This window comes from Heliangelus exortis, chromosome 13 (genome assembly GCF_036169615.1).
Source record: "Heliangelus exortis chromosome 13, bHelExo1.hap1, whole genome shotgun sequence".
Classification (NCBI taxonomy): domain Eukaryota; kingdom Metazoa; phylum Chordata; class Aves; order Apodiformes; family Trochilidae; genus Heliangelus; species Heliangelus exortis.
This window is the reverse complement of record NC_092434.1, coordinates 17,842,416-17,861,939: the sequence shown is the minus strand read 5'-3', so window position 1 is coordinate 17,861,939 and position 19,524 is coordinate 17,842,416. Positions and strand designations below refer to the sequence as shown.

The window sequence follows — 19,524 nt, the reverse complement described above, 5'->3', positions numbered from 1 at the left end:
ACAAAACAAACCCTCCAGCCTCTTGCCAGAAGATTTCCAACTCAGTTACAAGCTCAGGCTGTCACCCTTCTCTGCACCACCTCCAATATTCACCTTCTGTAGCAAGGGCCAAACTGCCCAACTGCTTGAGAGCCCAAATTGCTTGAGAGAGGTAAAATGACTTTCTTATTCTGGCTTGTCACCTCTCCTGAGCTAAAAAATTATCCTTGCAGGCCCAGCACTGTGTCAGAGCCCTCTCTCCTGTCCTTCTGCTCTCCTCTCCTTCCCAACTTCCCCACACTGCACAGGTTTCCCTGTCCTCTTCTCTGCTCTCTGGCCAATTTTCCACCCATTTTCCCACACATTTCCTGAGATGACCAAACCCAGCCCTGCCCCAGCCAGGCTGGAGGAGGAAGCAAGACCACAGGGGTGGTTTGGATGCTGCCAGGTGGCTGCTTGGCAGCAGAGAGGCAGAACTCAGCTCCTCTGCTTCACTGAGTGGAACACAAAAACTGGAGTGGGCCCTGCACACAACTGCTCTGCCCAACAGCCTCAGCTCTGGTTACTGCTCTGCCAATCTTTGTCCCACACAGAGGTTTTTATCTGCAGCAATTTGCTGCTTGCTGCCCTATCAGATACAAGCACTGAAACAATGTCTGACCAACAACTGATCTGGGCAGAACAATTCTGGGAAGTCCTCCCTTGAGAGCTGGTTTTGTCACCTGCTGTTTGGCTCTGCTCTCCTTCATCCCACGTGCTGCTCATTGACACTTCACTGGGATGTTCCTTTCCACATTATGTGTCATGAAATCAAATGTTTCCTAAAAGTTTGTTATATAACCCAGGCAGCTACATTTAACCCACCAAACTGCTAATTAGCAAGGACAAAACTCATTAAGCAGGGGCACTGTCAAACAGCATCTTCTGCACTGCTGCCCTTTAATTATCTCCCAAGTGAATCAAGATCCTATTGTGTCAGTTAGGTCTGTCATGGCCCACCAGCCCATCATTAGCTGCACCCTCACTTTTCTCTTTTTGAACTACTGCTATGAGCCCATGGATTTGGCATTTCTGACTCATACAGTGCTTGGCTGACATTCTAAGACTCCTGGGAGCAAGTTAACATGACTTTCATGAGAGGGAAGTCCTGCTTCCTGTCCTTCCCATCCAGAAAGTTTAGAGGATGCAAGAAGCATTGCTCATGAACAGGCTTGGGGTGAAAGAAATGGAAGTGGCATCATTCTGCAGTGCTGCACACTGAGGCTCATCTCCCTTGCTCTCTTACAAACCACACTTCCCAGACACATTCCAGCTCAGGTACTCACCAGGCAGGCAGGCAACACCACTCTGGAGAACCTCTGGGTTCACATCCTTCATTATGGTAGGTGCAGATAGACCACCCCAGGCACTCCCAGGCACAGGGGAGGTCAGGGGAGTAGCAGCTGATGAGGTTTCCTCCAGGGCACTGACTTTACTGCCTGTTTTCAAACCATCTGTGCCAGCTGCTCTTCTTGCCTTTGCACCTTTTGACACCATCCCTGTAAGACAAAGCAGCAGTCAGAGGCACGAGCAGAGCTGCACCCAAAAGGTCCCAGGTAAGAACCAGGTGAGGGAGGGACATTCTCCCAGCAGCATGTGTATTCCAAACCTCCTCCTAAACATTAATGCTGCTGGGATTCTAAAAGAATAAACCAGGTCACTGTGAGTTTTTGTAACTTGCAGACTTCAGCTGAGGTCAGGATTGCTGCAATCCAAGCCATTTTTAAAGGTAACAGAGCAAGGAGTCCAAGTCTGCTCACAGCCTCCAAGCCTGGCACAGAGGAAATCCCTGGCCAGGCTCCAGCAGCTGGAGCTGAGGTGATAAAGCAGCTGCTGGTGGGGAGAGCTGCTCCAGCAGAGCAGAGCTACTCCCCCAGCACCACTTCCAGAGTAGTTCCTGAAAATATGAAGTCAACCCAAGGCTGAGAAATCAGCTGGAAGTTAGCCAGAGAGACCTTGTTCTGCTCATCCAGGTTTTTGGTTTGTTTTTTTTTTTTAACAAGCAGGTAATGGGAAAGTCAAAAGCAGATTTTTCAGTCCTGAAGAAGGAGGTGGTTACACCAAGCAGCTCTGTGTGGGAACTGGGAAAAATGCTTCCTTCACCTGACACACACCAGCTTTCTAGTAAAAAGTCTAAGAAGCAATTCTTTCCAAAACTACAACATGGAAACTAATGTTAGTTTTACCAAACGCCAAATTTCACGTAAAAGTAGCTGGGAAGAAGGAAAAAAATATTATTTACCTACTGTGCACCAAGGATTATTCCCCATTTTCCAACACTGTAAGAACTGGGAGCCACTGATGTGTCTTCAACAATACATCTTGAGCATCCTAAGTACAGGGGTAGGCTATCCCACTTTTGGCAGAAAGATAAAGAAAAGGCCACTTGGCTGCAGATCCTCATACTTCAATATTTACCAATAAAAAAAAAAAAAAAAGTCAATTTCTCTTCAGGAAAAAAAAAGAGAGTGGAGTATTTACTTGCTTGCTATGAAGTCAGACATTTTAATTGCTATTTAAAAATGACTTCAACCATCCTGCCTTCCTGCTGCATCAACAGTGCTAACAATTGACTCAGTTTATTTACTAACAGATTCCAATACTTCATTAAAGAGCAGAAGCCAGAACAAAGCAGTCCTTGAAGTGGCTTTCAAGCCACAAGTTTTAGCAGTGAAGGAGATTTACAGGTTGAGGCTCAGCCCAAACTACTTTCTAAATCACTACAGTGAGGGAGAGAAGTGCCCTGAGCAGCAGGGCTCACTGGGCAAAGTTATTCAGCTCTGGGGGAAACTGGGAGGGGGGCTCCAGGGCTCTGCACCAGTGAGGCTGTGACAGAGGAGCTGCTCATCACTCCTTGGTAACACTCCTCTTGAGGGAGCATCCCTGGGACCCAGCTTGGCATTTGACTCCATAAGCTGCTCTGGTGGCTTCAGGGCTCTGCAGAGTCCTGGGACACATCAGAGCTCAGTTCCCTTCCTCCTCATGCTGCCTCAGCCTCCTCTTTCCAGTGATGCAAGGTCATTCACTTCAGACCATACTGCCAGAGCTTCCTGAAATGCCATTTTAGAGGGGCACTAATCTTCTGCAGATGGGACAAGTTGAGGATCACCAACTTTAAGTCACACCCCAGCAGTTTCACACTGAAGGGTGCTGGACTTTTCCAGGAGAACATCTTCTCAGGGAGCTGTAAAAGCTGGGCAGTAAGCAGAGCCACAGTTTGGAGTAAAGGAATCTGCATTAAACACAGAACGCTGGCAAAAAGGACCAAAAGGTGGCATTTAAAGAAGACAAGACAGGGTACAAAGCCTTGCTGAGGCAAGAGAAAGACAGGAATATACACAGCAGCCCTGCCCTCTTGGAAATGAGCTCCCAAAAGCCAGGAGACAGAAAGGAGACACAAGCCTTGCTCAGCCTACGAGACATAGTCCTAGAATTGGGGTTTTTCCAAAGCCTCATTGGAGCTGGAGAGCCTGGAAAGCCTGCAGACTATGCACATGCTGCTCCAAAAATCCTCTTCCCTCAACTTCCCGGGCTGGGGTCAGGTCTGCAGCAGCATCCACCTGCCTCCTGGCAGGCCCAAGCACAACTCTTGGGTGTTTGGAACCTGGGGTGGAGGCACTTCCCAAAGCGGAACTCTGGAGAACGCTGAGGATTTAATCACAAAGCAAACTGAGAGCTGGGATATCCAAGTTTGCAGGTTCCACCTTTCCCTGAGGCTAAGGAAGTGGGAGAGGAGGATTTGCTTGTGTGCATTTCAAAGAGACATTAGCATTTTTCCTGCACACTGCCCCTGCACCAGTATCATCTCTGCCTAACCTCACCTGGTACCAGGGAGCCCTGACAGGTGCTCTGAGTATGTCCCAGTGGGGCTTCTCAGACAACTTCTGGACTATCAACACATTTTCCACCCCCAAAATAGAGGAATTTTTTCCAGAGCTGCAAAGTTTCAGAATTCGTTTTCATTTAAATGTCAGTTGCTGGGGAAAAACAGCAGTCAGACTTGCTGTGAATGGAACCAGTGTCAGTTTTAAGCTGCCAACTCAAACCAGGCTGCATCCGACCCAAAATCTTTCTCAGTTAGGTTATAAGTGTGCAGAACATAAGCTCAGTTCCTGCCTGGGAGTGGGAGGGAGGGAAGAGAGTAAAGGGGTGAGGAAAAACTTGCAAAGACAGCAAACTCAGCTGCCCCAGATCTGAACGGGTGTTTTGACATGACCTACAACTTCTGCAGGTTCCCCCTCTCCCTCACCCAGAGCAAATCATGTGCCTGCCCACTGCTGCTGAGGTGTGAAGTGCAGAGCTGAATTGCCCCAGTAATGCTGAAGCTTTGCTGTTATTTATAGCTTGGGCCAGATCCCCCCAGTTTCCAATCAGAGCAGTAAAATGATCTCAGCACGAGACAGTCCCAGAAACTTTCCCTTGCCCAGAGTGTGCCTGGCTGGAAAAGTCCTCAGCCAGGACATTGCTCCACTTTGTAACTTCATCTCTGAATTACTGCTGTATTACTGAGGGTTTAGCAGGGCTAGATAAGGGGGTGGCTTGTCTGGATCTCAAGGCAATCAAATGTAATTGAATGGATTAAGCTTATTACAGCTCCAGCTAGAGTGAAATACTGCCTGCATTAACAGGTATTTGAGCTGCTTCAGGCCTTAAAGAGCTCAGTTCTTGGGACTGGGGGACTTTCTGGTGATTTTAAGTTGCTTCTTGCACTTTACAAACTCTGAGACAGCAGTTCAGGGTCTCGTGTTTGTGTTGTGTTTTTTTTAACTGCAAGGCCAAAGTTTAATATCATCCCAACTGGGCCCTAAATGTGTTGCTTGCTTCAGCCAAATCCCCAGAAACGTTGAAGCTGTCTTTCATTAAAAACAAATGACACACACCCCAGAGAGGTCTGTCTGTCATCACTGAAATCCACAGCAGCAGCCAAGAGTGGAGAGCAGCAAGAACATCACACTTCCTATCTCACAGAGGAGCTGGACCTGGCTAATTTTAGACAGAAGAGCTGGGAACACCAAACAAGCAGCCACCAAAGTCATAAGGCAAGTGCAGACCCAGTGTGTGGGTAAAACCCAGGTTTGGCAGTTCCAGTCCTGTGGAAAAACCAAGTCATAGAATCACAGAATGGGCTGGGTTGCAAGGGACCTCAGAGCTCCTCAAGTCCAACCCTTGATCCACTCCCCCCGTGGTTCCCAGCCCATGGCACTGAGTGCCACATCCAGGCTCTTTTGAAATATCTCCAGGGATGGAGAATCCACCCCTTCCCTGGGCAGCCCATTCCAATGGCTGATCACCCTCTCCATCAAGAAATTCTTTCTCATGGCCAACCTAAACCTCCCCTGGCACAACTTGAGACCTCTTGTGCCCTCTTGTCTTGCTGAGAGTTGCCTGGGAAAAGAGCCCAACCCCCCCCTGGCTCCAACCTCCTTTCAGGGAGTTGGAGAGAGTGATGAGGTCTCCCCTGAGCCTCCTCTTCTCCAGCCTCAACACCCCCAGCTCCCTCAGCCCTTCCTCACAGGACTTGTGCTGGATCCCTTCCCAGCCTCCTTGCTCTTCTCTGGACCTGCTCCAGCACCTCAAGCTCCTTCCTGAGCTGAGGGGCCCAGAACTGGACACAGGACTCAAGCTGTGGCCTCCCCAGGGCTGAGCACAGGGGCAGAATCCCTTCCCTGGACCTGCTGGCCACACTGTTCCTGAGCCAGCCCAGGATGCCATTGGCCTTCTTGGCCACCTGGGCACACTGCTGCCTCCTCTTCAGCTTCCTGGCAATCCAGACTCCCAGCTCCCTTTCTGCCACTCTGTGCCCAGCCTGGAGCTCCCCAAGGGGTTGTTGTGGCCAAAGTGCAGGACCCGGCACTTGGAATGTTGAACCTCATCCCGTTGGGATCAGCCCAACTCTCCAGGCTGTCCAGGTCCCTCTGCAAGTCAAGCCAGGTTGAGGGCAATCAGGGGAAGGGATCCCCATGGCAGGGCTGTTCATGGCCACACATCTCTGAAGAGCTAAGCAGAGCCAGAAGGTGACCTCTTCCGTTCTGCTCACTGTGGCAGATGCTCTTCACACACACTTCAGAGACAGGAACTTTTGTGCTGACCCCTCTGCTTCACAGAAGAGAAATTGTTGTCACTTCAAAAGCTGGGCCTGCCTGATTGTGGAGCTAAAATACTTTGGTGCAGCTGTCTGTGAAATCTCATTTTAATCAGTGGACATTTTAGCTCCAGGAGGAGGTCACACAAGAGGCATCAGGTAAAATGGGACTTTTGGCCACTTGAGAAAGTGCTTGCAGTCAGGCAGAGTGGTGCTGCAGCAGTGACTGAGGCTCTCACACACAATTCCACACCAGCACAAGCACAGAGAACACCAACTCTTGATCTGCTTGTTGCTCCACGGGGTCAGCCATGTTCCAGCAGCATGGGGCTGGACCCCCAACCCTTTCAAGAGTCCTTTTTTCAAGCCAGGTCATTTTCCTACCTAAGAGTCTCAGGAAATCCAAGCTGTTGAACTGGAATGGCACATTCCACCTGCTCTTGGATGGGATGGACATGCCCAGCTGCAGCTTTCCCAACTCAGCAGAGCTGGAAAAGCCACCAGGGTGTCCCACTGCCTGGAGCAGCCTGGAGCAAAAGGCAGAGAGAGCTGCATTGCCCATTCAGTTCCTTTGGAGGAAGCAGAGCTCCAGCACAGGACACAGGCATAAAGAAGCCTGGGCAACACCTGCCTGAATATACCACTGCAGCTGAAGTTAAATATTTAGTTTCTCTGTGTTCTCCCACTGGAGAAAGCACACTGGAGAAGGGAAGAGGGGAGGACATCCCTCAACTCAGCAGTTTGCTTCTTAAATCAGTCCCCACACACATTTGTTGGTTTTCAGGCCATGCTACACAGCTAGTATTTAATGTGCTTCCTCTTGCTACAGTTATCTTCCTAAAGCCAACCCCCAGCTATAAAAGACTGGCACAGTTAAGACATTCTCTTCTCCTGCATTCCTGTTGCACACACCCATAATGCACACACACACACACACACACAGGGGCAGCCACCAGCAATCAGAGCAACTGAAATTAAATCTCTTCCACTTTGTTCTGATGTAAATTTGCAAAGAGCTGTTAAACAAAACACCTGCAATAAACGACCTGTGAAGGGAAAGCTAATTTCAAGCCACAGAAATGACAAATTCAACCACTTTCCTGGAGTTTGTGCTGTTACCCCAGAGCCCCCCAGCAATCTGTCAGCTGTAGCTTGTGAGGGCTTGGCCTTTGGTCACACACAGGTCAACACACAACCATCCAACTGCTGTACCTTTAGGAGATGATGGCCCAGAAGCTGCCTCTTGCTGGGATTGCTCAGTGGGTCCCAAGGAGAATGGTCCAACTTCCAGTTCCTCTTCAATGGATTCCAGTGTTTTTAAGGCTACAGGTTTTGACCTTTCCCTGTATGAAAAACTTCCCTGGCTCTCCTCCCTTCTCTGCCAGTCTTGACCAGTAACACACTCTGGGTTCAGCACAGAGCACTCTTCACTTTCCCAGCCCTGTTTTTCTGACTGTCTTTGTGGTTCCTCACTCCTCTCTCTAGACCTCTGGGTTCTCAACTGACTTGAGTCTTCTGCTGGTGCATCAGGGCCCAGGAAAGAGTCACTGTTCCTGAACTGTTCTGCCCTCTGACCACCCTCTGCAGACAGAGCAGTTTGGAGCAGCACATTTTCTTTAGCTTTCTTCAGCTGATGGGCAGAGACCTCTTGCTCTTCACCATTTGACAAGAGTCCATCTGCAGGAGCTTTGACAGAACAGTGACTATGACTACTGTGACTCTCACTTACAGTCAACATTTGTTCAGTCTCTTGGACTTCCTCAGGCTTGTCCCCTCTTCCCAGCTCAAATTTATCTACTTCTCCTTGGTTCTCCTCTGGAGGATTTAATGGAGAACTAAGATTTGCTTCCTGATCACTGCAGCAAGCACCAACTGTTCCTACATCTTCCATGTTCCCTGAAAAAGAGCCTCTCTCCACACCCAGATCTGACCCCTCAGGCTTGGGAAGTGATGCAGCAGCCTGGACTGGTGCAACCCTTTCTCTGACACTCTGGCAAGAAACATCAGAGCTTTCCTTCAGTGTGCAATGTGGTCCCAAAGGTCCCAGGACAGACACAGAAAGGGGATCCAGCTGTGTCACCTCACTGTGACCCTCAGGCAGTGGTTCTCCATGTTCCCTCAGCACCACCTCCTCTACAGCAGAAGCTGCAGCAGCATCTAGAATTCTTTCTGGGCTCTGCTCTGATGTTTCAGCATCAGGATTTGCACGAGGAGCATCACTTTTTCCTCCTACATTCCCAGCAGCACCAGGCATTTGTGTTCTGCAGCTGACACCAGCACAGAGGGGGCTGCAGCTGCACAGTGCATGTTGCCCATTGATGGATTGTTCCCTGCAAGGGTCCTGCTCTGCAGATGAACCTGCATGGCAGGGAGGAGGCTCAGCCCCAGGAAAGCTGTCCCCAATGTTTCCAGCTCCACCTGATGTCAACTGACTTTCTGGTGAAAGTTCTTCATGTGCCATCATCTTGGTGCTTTCCAAGAGAACTGAGTTTTTGAGAGCTGCAGTAGAAGTCCTCAGAGTGTCCATCTGACAGTGCTCCTTCTGTCTAAGTGCTGCCTGAATTGAGTTCTTGGAGTAATTACTGTCTGGGATGAGAAAAAACCTCTGCTTGCCCTTAGACGCATCCACTCGTGTTCTGGGCTGAGTCAGGTAACTTAAAGCCAGGGACTGGGTCAAAAATCCTGGGTTTGGTCCAAACCTGGGCAAGGAAACTTCTGTCAGCTCAACGTATTCCCCTTCGAGGTCACTTTTCAAGTCCTCTTGAGCCCCAGGACTTGTACAGACACCATTGACAAGAGCTTCACTCAACTGGGGCACTGTGCTGCCACCCACCAGGTTGTCCTGACTGGGACTTTTCCCCCGTGGGTATGGAGATCCTAGGTCTGCTGAACTGCACTCAGCATGGTCCCCGGGGAAGCCCAGAACTGAAGGCTGCTCTGTTATTTCTGCAGAGATTATATTGTTTTCAATTATTTTTGGTTTGTTTATAAATTCAGGATTAACCACTTTAGCCCAGGGGACACGAAATATTTTTTCATCAGTGGAGAGTAAACAATTTTCCAGTGCTACATCCATCCGCTCTCCATTGATAGCACTCAACCATTCCAGGGTAAAAATAGAGGTATAGGAAACTTCTGGAATCACAACCTCCTCTACGTTATGATTGTCCTTTGCCAAGTATTTCAGTACAATCCGTGGAGACTTCTTGAGATAGGGGACCACCTGCAGGTAGAAGTCACCAGGCTTCAAGATTCTCCAGTCAATGGCAGCCAGCTGAACTACAACCTTCTCGTGGACACACAGGGGCCATCCCTGATGGAGAAACAGCAACCCAGAGTATGGAACCTGGGGAGAGAAGAGAAAAGGGGTTCAGCTTCATCAGAGCTCTAGGACAGGAGAGATCAGCACTTCTTTCTTACAGCTGTAACTACAGAACAGTGGAACTGAGGGGCTTTGGTTATCAGTGCCAAGGGGAGCAAATCACCCAGAGGTCTTCTCTTGAAAAAGCAGAAAGAAGAAAAGTTACCAGTGCAAAGGACACAGAGCTCCTGGAAGGTGTCCAGAGCAGAGCCACTGAAATGCTCAGAGGGCTGAGCAGCTCCCTGGGAAGCCAGGCTGAGGGATTGGGGTTGTTCAGCCTGGAGAAGAGGAGGCTCCCAGGTGAGCTCAGAGCAACCTTCCAATATCTGAAGGGGCTACAAGAAAGCTGGGGGAGGGCTTTGGACACGGGGGGGTGGGGAGAGGACAAGGGAAATGGGTTAAAACTTGGAGAGAGAGGGGAGATTGAGGTTGGACATGAGGAAGAAATTCTTTAATCTGAGGGTGGTGAGACACTGGAAGATGTTTTCCAAGGAAGCTGTGGCTGCCCCATCCCTGGCAGTGTTCAAATCCAGGCTGGATGGGGCTTGGAGCAACCTGGGCTGGTGGGAGGTGTCCCTGCCCATGCAGGGGGTTGGGACTGGGTGAGCTTTAAGGTCCCTTCCAACCCAAACCTCTCTGGGATTCTATGATTTAGGGTCTGAATGTAACTACCTGGCTGCCAGAACTCTCAGCCCTTTTTCAAGGCTGACCAGCATACAGAGGCAGAAGTCAAGGCCCCAGACCCCCAGGGCAGAGAAACCAGGAGCTCCCAGTGGTCAGGCTGAGACCCAGTGACTCAGAAAGCCAAAATTCAGAGCAGGCAGCATCCCCTGACCAAGTGCCCTTAGAGAAAGACAGGCAGACAGCAACCTGCTTGCACCACACCAACAAACCCCACTGTCCCCTGCTGCAGACCATCCACAGCCACCAGTGAGAGTGGTCACACACTACACAGCAGCTCCAGAGCATCCCCAATGGTTGTACCAGGGACACTTGGTGTGGTAAACCAAGGTGTGAGGGAAAAGAGGATGGAGCAGGCAGCAGATGGGTTTGCTGTAATGTTGAGAAGATAAACATGTTGACTGTCACTGCAGATATGCCAAAAGGAAAAAAAACAACAAATCCAAAACCAAACCCTGAACCAGGAAGCTTTCAAATCCATGAGGTAGCTTCCTGCAAAACAGTGAGGTTTTTTAGAAAATCTTATTTCTATTTACATCCTTTCTGAATCTTGAGCACTTAAGGCAAACTTGAGTCATGCTTGCAAACTCCTCTCTACAGCCACTAGAGTCAGACTTGGTATCAGGCTGCCAGGAGGAGGCTGCAGCTGCAGCAATCTCACTGCACAGGATGCCACTGCTCAGCCTGGCACCACAAAATGTCTGTGGGCTGGGGAAGCCTCGTTGGGCCTTCAGACTGAGGTCTGCTGGAAGAGAGGCAAAGAAGGGCTTTGCTGATGAGGGAAGGCAGAATGAAAATGCCAAGGGCTGTCTGAGGACTTGGGTTTATCCCCTCAGGTGCTCTCCTGGAGCATGCAGCACTTGCCACTTAGTTTTGTTGAAGCCAAAGTGAAGAGCATGGAGCTGGGTAAAAAGCACCACACATGGTGGGGACACAGGACATGGGATGGCTGCAACCTGCCAGGGAGCAGGAGGAGATACAGGGAAGACAAAGCAGGAGAGAGGAGGCAGCAAATGAGGAAAGCAGAGCAGGACAACAACAGGAGGCAAGCAAGCTGCTAGGAACTACACTTAGTGTACCAGGGAGCTCCTTGTTCCCAGAACACAGCAGTGCTCAGGACAAGTCTCAGACAAATCCCAGTCCAGTAAAAGAACCAAAGTTTCATGGCTTAGCAGACTTGAGTCAATTATTTACAGCTTTATAACAACTTCAAAAAAGAAATCACTGCTTTGAACTTGACTGTGGGTCAAGTAAGATTTAAATTAAGCCATGACATAAGCCATCACTTTCATGATTTATTTCATCTTTCTCTGTCACCACGAGGGTTGAGCTGGGATTTACTTGTATCAGTTGCAAGGCTCTACTAAAAAGCCACCACAGGGAAGCCCAAAGGCTTCAGCATTGGTAGCATCAGAGTTCAGAGCCTTCAGAAGGCTTCTTCCCCTGACATGGTCACGTGGCAGTCTTGACAGAAAAAGCAGTTTATAAAAACCCAGTCTTCTCCAGTCCAGGTGACAGAAAAAATATTTCAATTCTAATATTTTGCAACGCAGCAAAGAAACCACAGAAGGAAGGAACTTCCTCACACACCTTGATACAACATGGAATGGCATCAAGTTATTTGTTTCCTATGTTCAAGCTTTACCTTCAGCCCAGCCAAGTCTCTTACCCTCACTGCAAAGCTGTTCAGAGGCCTGAAAGACCAGATCATCCTTCAGGTTCAATAATTCTCCCTGCTGAACCCTGGAGCTTATTATCTGGATGCATTCCCATTGCTTTAAATTATTAACTCTTGCCATTTCACCTCCATCATCTCTTAGCCCTGCCTGAGGTACCTCTTTGGTGATTCCTTTTAAAAAAAACTTTCTTTGTTCCACTTTTTCACTGTGTTCCACTTTTGCACTACAGAACACCTCGTGCAATGGCACCAACACTTCCCAGCTGTGCCAGAGGCATCTCTCAAGCCTCAAATCACACCTGGCTTTCAGTCATGCTCCTACAGCAACCCAGTCACCTGCTCTTTGTTTTTTCTTTCTGAACTGATGAACCCCAGAATCACAACAGAACAGATCACAGCAGAAATTCTGCCTATTCCCTCGTGGAGCCACACTCCTGCCCTCTGAGCCTGCTGCTATAAAACCTGAAGCACCAAGTTTTAGAACCCAGGTGACACCAGTCCAAGCAGGAATCCAAGTCACTCAACAGCCTCACGTTTTAAAACTTCAGAAATGGAGCATCCTCATGCTGCTCCCTGCTCCAAAAAGTGCCTTCAAAGGGAAGATTCCATGAAAAGGTTTATTTCAGTTGGTTTAACTTTTTATTTTGAGTCTCAAGTATCTGCTCTTACTCTGTCCAATCACTACAGAGCCAAAGCAGGCTCAGCAGCCAGAAGCAGACTCTATGCCCAGTGGCTGCAGACAGGAATCAAGCTGCTGCTGCTGCTGCTGCTGCTGCTGCTGCTGCTGATGATGATGATGATGATGACAGAAGAGCTGGGCACCACCTCCAAAGATGGCTCCTAGAGCTATGGGCATGGCTGGGCTGGGACATCTGAAGGCCAGGGGCAAGATCTGATTTTTCTGTGCTGAGCAGGGACAGACCCTTGGTGCACCCTCCATGCACCCCTCTCCAGGCCCTGGGGATCACATGCAGGTGACTGATTTAAGACACCAAGGTGAAGCCTTGCCTAATAGATCATGAAGCCACTTACACTTCTGTCACTGCAGAGGATGAGAAAAAGATGGAGTGCTCTCAAGATGCCCTAGAGCAGCCATTCAGACCAGAGTTACTTCCTCACATACACACACACAGTTAGGAGAAGCTCCCATGGAGGAGCTGAACTGCAAACTGAGGAGGAAACATTGCTTTTGTTTAGACTCTAAAAAGCAGACAAGCTGCCAAAGAACAAGTAACAAGAAACAGTCCTGTGATTTCAGGCAGTGAAGACATCCACACAAATGTGTAATTTTCCTCAAAAAAAAGCAACTTTCCGCAATAAATATTCAAACAAGCAGACTTCTAAATGAAATATGGAATAGCCTGGGCCCACCTCTAAATCCAGGACAAGGCACCTAGAGCCTCCTTTGATCTCCCTGCATTTCCACCCTGAAAGCACAAAATCACAGCTCTTGGGCAGAAGGGGTCACAAGCAACTCAAGGCTTTCAGCTGTGCTCCTTGAGAAGCCTGTGCCCACACTCTGACTCTTGCTTCTCACTGTCCCAGACATGGCACAGCTCAGAAACCCCCCAGTACTTACTGCTGAGCCCCCATCAGCCCTACACCTCGTAGCTCCTGTCTGGGCCAGGCTGGGCCTGAGCCCTCCCCCATTCCTGGGCCTGTGACAGAAGGGTGGTTCCAAGCACAGCTCCTGCCCCAGCTCCCCACACAGTGCTGCAGGTGAAGGACAATCCAACCATACTGCTGGTTCCTCCTCCTGCAGGACACCTGCACCACCACAGCCCCCTTATCCCCATGGGCCCTGGCCCCATGAGCTAGGCCAGCCTGAGGAGCTGCCAGTATGCAGGGCCCATCCAGGCCCCACCACCCTCACCTCCTCCTGCCTCAGTGCTCCCCAGGCCCCACCACCCTCACCTCCTCCACCTCGGTGCTCCCCAGGCCCCACCACCCTCACCTCCTCCACCTCGGTGCTCCCCAGGCCCCACCACCCTCACCTCCTCCACCTCGGTGCTCCCCAGGCCCCACCACCCTCACACCTCTGTCGCCTCAGACCCCCTCACCCTCACACCTCTCCCACCTCAAACCCCACCACCCTCACACCTCCTCCCATCTCAGACCTCACCTCAGTCCACACCACCCTCACCTCTCCTGGATCTCAGCCTCAGCCCCACCACCCTCACACCTCTCGCCTCAGACCCCACCACCCTCACACCTCTCCCGCCTCAAGGCCCCCGCCTCAGCACGGCCCCTAGCTCAGGTGTCCATCACGGCAGCTTCCTGCTCCCATTGGCTGTCCCATCCGCAGCTGTCCTCCCATTGGCTGTCGGGAAGCACAAGGCCCGCCCTGCCGCCCCACCCTGTCCCTCAGGGGCCTGGCCCGAGGGCAGCCATGGCCCTGCGGCTGCCCCAGGGAGGAGCTGCCCCCTCAGTGTCCCCTCACTCCCCCCCTCACTGCCCCCTCATTCCCCCCCGCCACTGCCCCTCATTGTCCCCTCAGTGCCCCTCACTGCCCCCCTTATTCCTCCTCACTCCCCCCCACTCTCCCTCACTCCCCCCCTCACTGCCCCCCTCGCTCCCTCTCACTGCCCCCTCACTGCCCCCTCACTGCCCCCATCACTCTCCCCTCACTCTCCCCTCACTCCCCCCCTCACTGCCCCCCTCGCTCCCTCTCACTGCCCCCTCACTGCCCCCCTCACTCTCCCCTCACTCTCCCCCTCACTCCCCCCCTCACTGCCCCCTTCACTCTCCCCTCACTCTTCCCTCACACTCCCCTCACTCCCTCCCTCACTCCCCCCCTCACTGCCCCCCTCACTGCCCCCTCACTACCCCCTTACTGTCCCTCACTGCCCCCTCATTACCCACTCACTCCCCCCTCACTGCTCCCCCACCCCATGTCTCACCCCCATCTCTGCCCCAAACACATCCCCTCAGGGAGAGCAGTGGTGTGGGCCCAGCTCCCTGCTGGGTGCTTCCCTCACCTGCCCTGGGCACTGCCAGGCACTCCGAGGTGTCCGGGATCTCCGGGAGTGAGGAAACTGCTGCCTCCTTTGCTGAGGGAGGTGGTTTGGGGAGAGCTGGGGAACATCTCGCAATAATTAGCAGTGCTAACTAAAAGCCTTTTGTTTCTTTGAAAAGGAAAACCACCCCGTGCATCAGTGCATTGGAAACTGTAGCTACATAAATCGATGGGATCGTTGCTGCTGGGACATTCAGGGTGAGAGAGATCAGCTCCCCAGAATTATTATGCACAACTTCGGATCTTCCTCTACAGGCTCAGGAAGACACAGCCAGCACCTCGCTGGAGGCTGGTGACAATGTGGTGAGGCACACACTTCCAAGGTGTTGTTAAGGCCAATCCATGGGACGTGATGGGTGCTTCCCCCCAGCACTTCACCTCCTTGAGCCAAACAAGCAACCGACTATCTCAGCTTCTGTTTAATACTTTCCTTCTCCCAGGAGTCCCTTGTCCTCCACCATGAGGGCTTCTACTGAAAGCCTGCCACACACACCCTCTAGGTTTAGACACAAAAAGCCTGGAACAAACCCTGTTTTTAGGCTGTTGGGGTTGGTTGGCTTTTTTTCCACCTTGTAAACTTTGAGCCAAGTTTGTGATGGAGGCATTTGACTCATCGTTTCTAACATTTTAGACTCCCAAACAGTAAAGCACATTAATCTTGGACTCGTTCTGGCAGTAAATGTAACGTGACTCCTCGGGGCTACTGAGCCTTGCGACTGTTCCAGCAACCATCAAAAAGGGAGCTGGAGTTTTGGGAAGAACACTGACTGGCAGCATTTGTCCCCTCCATGTCCTTCAGCCAACTGTGGGAGCCCAACAGCTTCATCCACAGGGCCACGGAACAGCTGGGATTGGAAGCCACCCACACTCCACTAAACCTCCCTCTCTGAACCCCTCCAAGTGTCCCTCGTTCTGGAAGTCCAGGGCACTGCTTCACATCTTATCTCAGCGCAGTTCAGCTCGGATTTCCCAACTATTTCCTAATTGCCTGCCCGCCCTCCCACCTAGGCTGCCATACACACACACACAAGCCCTTCTTGCCAGCCCTTCTTGCACAGGAGAAGGAAAGCTCAGCCTGAAAGGCTCCGGAGGCCTCGGAGAGCATGATGTACTTACACAGGCATCCTGCTGAATGCACTGCAGGATGTGCTTGGCTGGAATCAGGAAGTCTATGAGGTAGCGCAGTCCATCCCCACGGTACGTCTTCTCCACCACATCAAAAACTTGGCAGAGGACAGTGGCTGCGGTGGCCTCGAAGGGAGGGTAGAGTGCTGATAAGGTGCTCTGAATGCAACTGTCCAGAGACTCCGAGTCCTGCCAAGAAGAGAGAGAGAAAGCGTTAAGCGGTACCACGGCACCGCACGCCCCGCTTCCCCGGACCTGCCCCACGCCCCCACCTCCGAAGGAAAGGAAAGCTCAAAGGAGCAAAACTGCCCTTCCTTTCCAGCTGCTTTTTGGCACCGGCGTTCCCAGGTAAACAGCAAATAAAATAAAATTAAAAAAAAAAAAAATAAAAAAAATGAGAAAGCTCTCCCGGAAGGCGAGGGGAGCGCCTGCTGAGCGCCGTGCTCGGCAGCGAGGAGGTTTCCCAGTTTTTTGCTTACGCAGCAGCTCAGTCCCTCTCCTGCCTGGGCTGGGTGGGGCGGCTCCAAAACCATCGCCACAGCACGTGAGCTGTGTGAGCCAGCCCGGGCTCCACGGGCAGGAGGGAGCAGGGAGCCCCCTCTGCCAGACACCGGGGTTTGGAGGTGCCCACTGGCACTGGGATGCAGCCAAACCCGACGGAATTCCAAAGGGAGCTGCAGGGGTTGTGCTGAAGTTGTGCTGAAGCTGGGCAGCACCCTGCACTCCCATGTCCCAGTGCAGCTGGAGATGTTTGGTACCAGGAAAAGCCACTCACCGGTGAAATCCTTCATTATTCAGGGCTGTTTGCCTCTCCTGAAAGGCTCGCTCCGGGAGCCAGAGATTTTCTGGAGGGAGAGGTGCCTCCCGACAGGATCCACAGGCTGTGTGGCAAGGGGGTGGCCTTTGGTGCCTGAATCAGAGGGGATGCCTTCCCTACTTCCACCCTGATTTGGGAGGGCTTGCCAGCCAGAGCCTGCCCGTGGTGTCAGGACCAATTCCAGCACTAGAGGCCAAATTCTGATTTGTTATATGGGTGTAAATCAAGCCAGCTTGTCAAAAAAGAAGAAAAAAAAATTGTAATAAAAAGAGAAATCTGTACACATCAGGAGAGAGGATCAGGATCCCTCTTTTTCTGTTTTAGAGGGGACCCCTCTGGCTAGCTTACAGCAAATGGGAGTGAGTTTTGCTGCAAAACCAAATGAAAGTTTACTCAGGTGTCTGGCCAGATCCTCGTCTGATCCAAATCCACCTCCCTTCACTGGAGACAAGAAAAGCATTTCAGCCGCTGGCCCAGAAGCCCTACAGCCTCCTGCAGAAGGGGAACAGCTGCGTGGAGATGCCTGAAAAACACACCCCAGGCCCACAGCAAGATGGGGAGAGAAAGTTAAACAAAGCAGTGCCCCAACCAACAGCTTATGATGCCCTCACCAGGGAACAGCCCTGGTGAGGATCCCTGGAGGGATCAGGAGGAAGCAAACCCTTTCCCTGCTCCCACTCGGAGGGAACATCACTCCAATCACCTCCACTGGCCAGAGAAAATGAAACAGCCCCAGGGGAAGCCTACACCAACCTGCAGCCCTGCAGGGATGGTGCTTCTCACACACAAACCTCCCCATCTCCTGCACGAGTTTTAAATTCCTCTTTTAGAGTTTTGATCGTTTTAAGGGCCAGATAAACTCCCTGCCCTGTGGCAAAGCCTCCCTGGAGGGATGGCAGGAGGGCTGAGGTGATGCCCAGGTGATGCCTCCACCATCCCTGCACACACCGAGCTGGCAGGAGGCAGGTGAGAGGCAACCCATGCACTGCCCAGGGCCTGGCCCTGCTCCCAGGGGCAGCACCGAGCAAGGCTGAATGGCATCGAGGTCCTGCAGTGTTTGCAAATCTTCTGAGAGACCAGAGGCCTCCTGCTATACCCCTCGAGGTCAATGCAACAAGAGAAACAGAGGTTAAGGAGCTGCTTTTCATATTCTTAACCTAAGGACTCAAAGCAGGAGGTCTACACGGACACCTCCAAGGGCTGAGTGCCAGGACCTGGCTCAGGAAGAGCGTGGCCAGCAGGTCCAGGGAAGGGATTCTGCCCCTGTGCTCAGCCCTGGGGAGGCCACAGCTTGAGTCCTGTGTCCAGTTCTGGGCCCCTCAGCTCAGGAAGGAGCTTGAGGTGCTGGAGCAGGTCCAGAGAAGAGCAAGGAGGCTGGGAAGGGATCCAGCACAAGTCCTGTGAGGAAGGGCTGAGGGAGCTGGGGGTGTTGAGGCTGGAGAAGAGGAGGCTCAGGGGAGACCTCATCACTCTCTCCAACTCCCTGAAAGGAGGTTGGAGCCAGGGGGGGTTGGGCAGATATCAGTGGGACAAGAGGGCATGGACTAAAGAATTTTTTCCTAATATCCAACCTAAACCTCCCCTGGCAGAGCTGCAGCTCTGCCAGGGGAGGTTTAGGTTGGATATTAGGAAAGAATTTCTTGCTGGAGAGGGTGCTCAGCCATTGGAATGGGCTGCCCAGGGAAGGGGTGGATTCTCCATCCCTGGAGATATTTCAAAAGAGCCTGGATGTGGCACTCAGTGCCATGGGCTGGGAACCACGGGGGGAGTGGAGCAAGGGTTGGACTTGATGAGCTCCGAGGTCCCTTCCAACCCAGCCCATTCCATGATTCCATGATCAAGCATTTAACCCCCAGTCCTAAATGGTCTGTTTTAAACAAGCTTCTTCCTACCCAGAAAAGAACAATATCAACCCCAAACTTTTATTCCATTAAGTGAAATGGAAAGCCTGGAAATTGCCAGGCATTTCCTTTGCTGCACAAACAGGTCTTCAGAGCAAAACATCCAGATTGGGGAGGTCAGGAGAACTCTGCTGAGAGCTGACACCCTGCAGCTTTCTGTACAGTTCTGCTCAAGCCCACCCCCACGCAGGGTGTGAGGGGAGGACTTGGCAGAGTTCAGGAAATAGAAGAGGAGAAAAGAGATGGAGAGGAACTGTGGGATGAGTTAGTACTGACCCAAAGGGACAGCCTAAACCAGAAGTCTGCCTTTTACATGGTAGCCTAGACCTGCTAAAAAAAGGCTGTAGGGTAGGGAAATGGGAAGCAAACCCAGGCAGAACCCCTCACAATTGGGCATATTAATGTTCTTGCTGCCCATTGACACAACACTGAACAGGAAACACTGTGCTGCTTGAGAAATGACAAAGAGAGGCCAAGCACAGCTCCAGTAACCTCTGCTGACACCAACCTGCCCCAGCAATCATCTGTGACAGAACTGGTCCTGACAGAGGTGCCCTTGCACCCAACCAAGAGCTCAGACACAGTCCCAGGATACTGCTGGTAGCACTGGACAAAGATTTCCCTCTGGCCCTCTGCAGTCCCTGGGTTCAAAATCTCAGTCAAAACCAGCTCTCTGTGTGTTTCTGTACCCTCTCCTGCCCCTCTGCTTCTTCCCCTGCTTGAGAAAAAGTCTTTCAGGTATCAGTCCCCTCCCCTGAATGAAATTTGTTACACTTATTGGTACAAATAAAACAAAGAAGTCAAAATATTTGTGTATGAGTCAGTGCATCGCTCTGAGGTTCTCA

At 51.4% G+C, this 19,524-nt stretch overlaps 1 protein-coding gene across 1 annotated transcript in view; it reads right to left on the bottom strand.

The window, feature by feature from the left end:
• Positions 1 to 12,134, bottom strand: part of PLEKHG4 (pleckstrin homology and RhoGEF domain containing G4) — a 77,725-nt gene extending 65,591 nt beyond the window's left edge. Inside the window, exons 1-3 of the mRNA XM_071757123.1 lie at positions 12,120 to 12,134; positions 7,313 to 9,446; positions 1,305 to 1,517 (exon numbers count right to left, since the gene is read on the bottom strand). Coding sequence (XP_071613224.1) covers positions 1,305 to 1,517; positions 7,313 to 9,446; positions 12,120 to 12,134 — 2,362 coding nt within the window. The remainder of the gene's footprint in view (positions 1 to 1,304; positions 1,518 to 7,312; positions 9,447 to 12,119) is intronic.
• Positions 12,135 to 19,524: the final 7,390 nt, after the last annotated feature.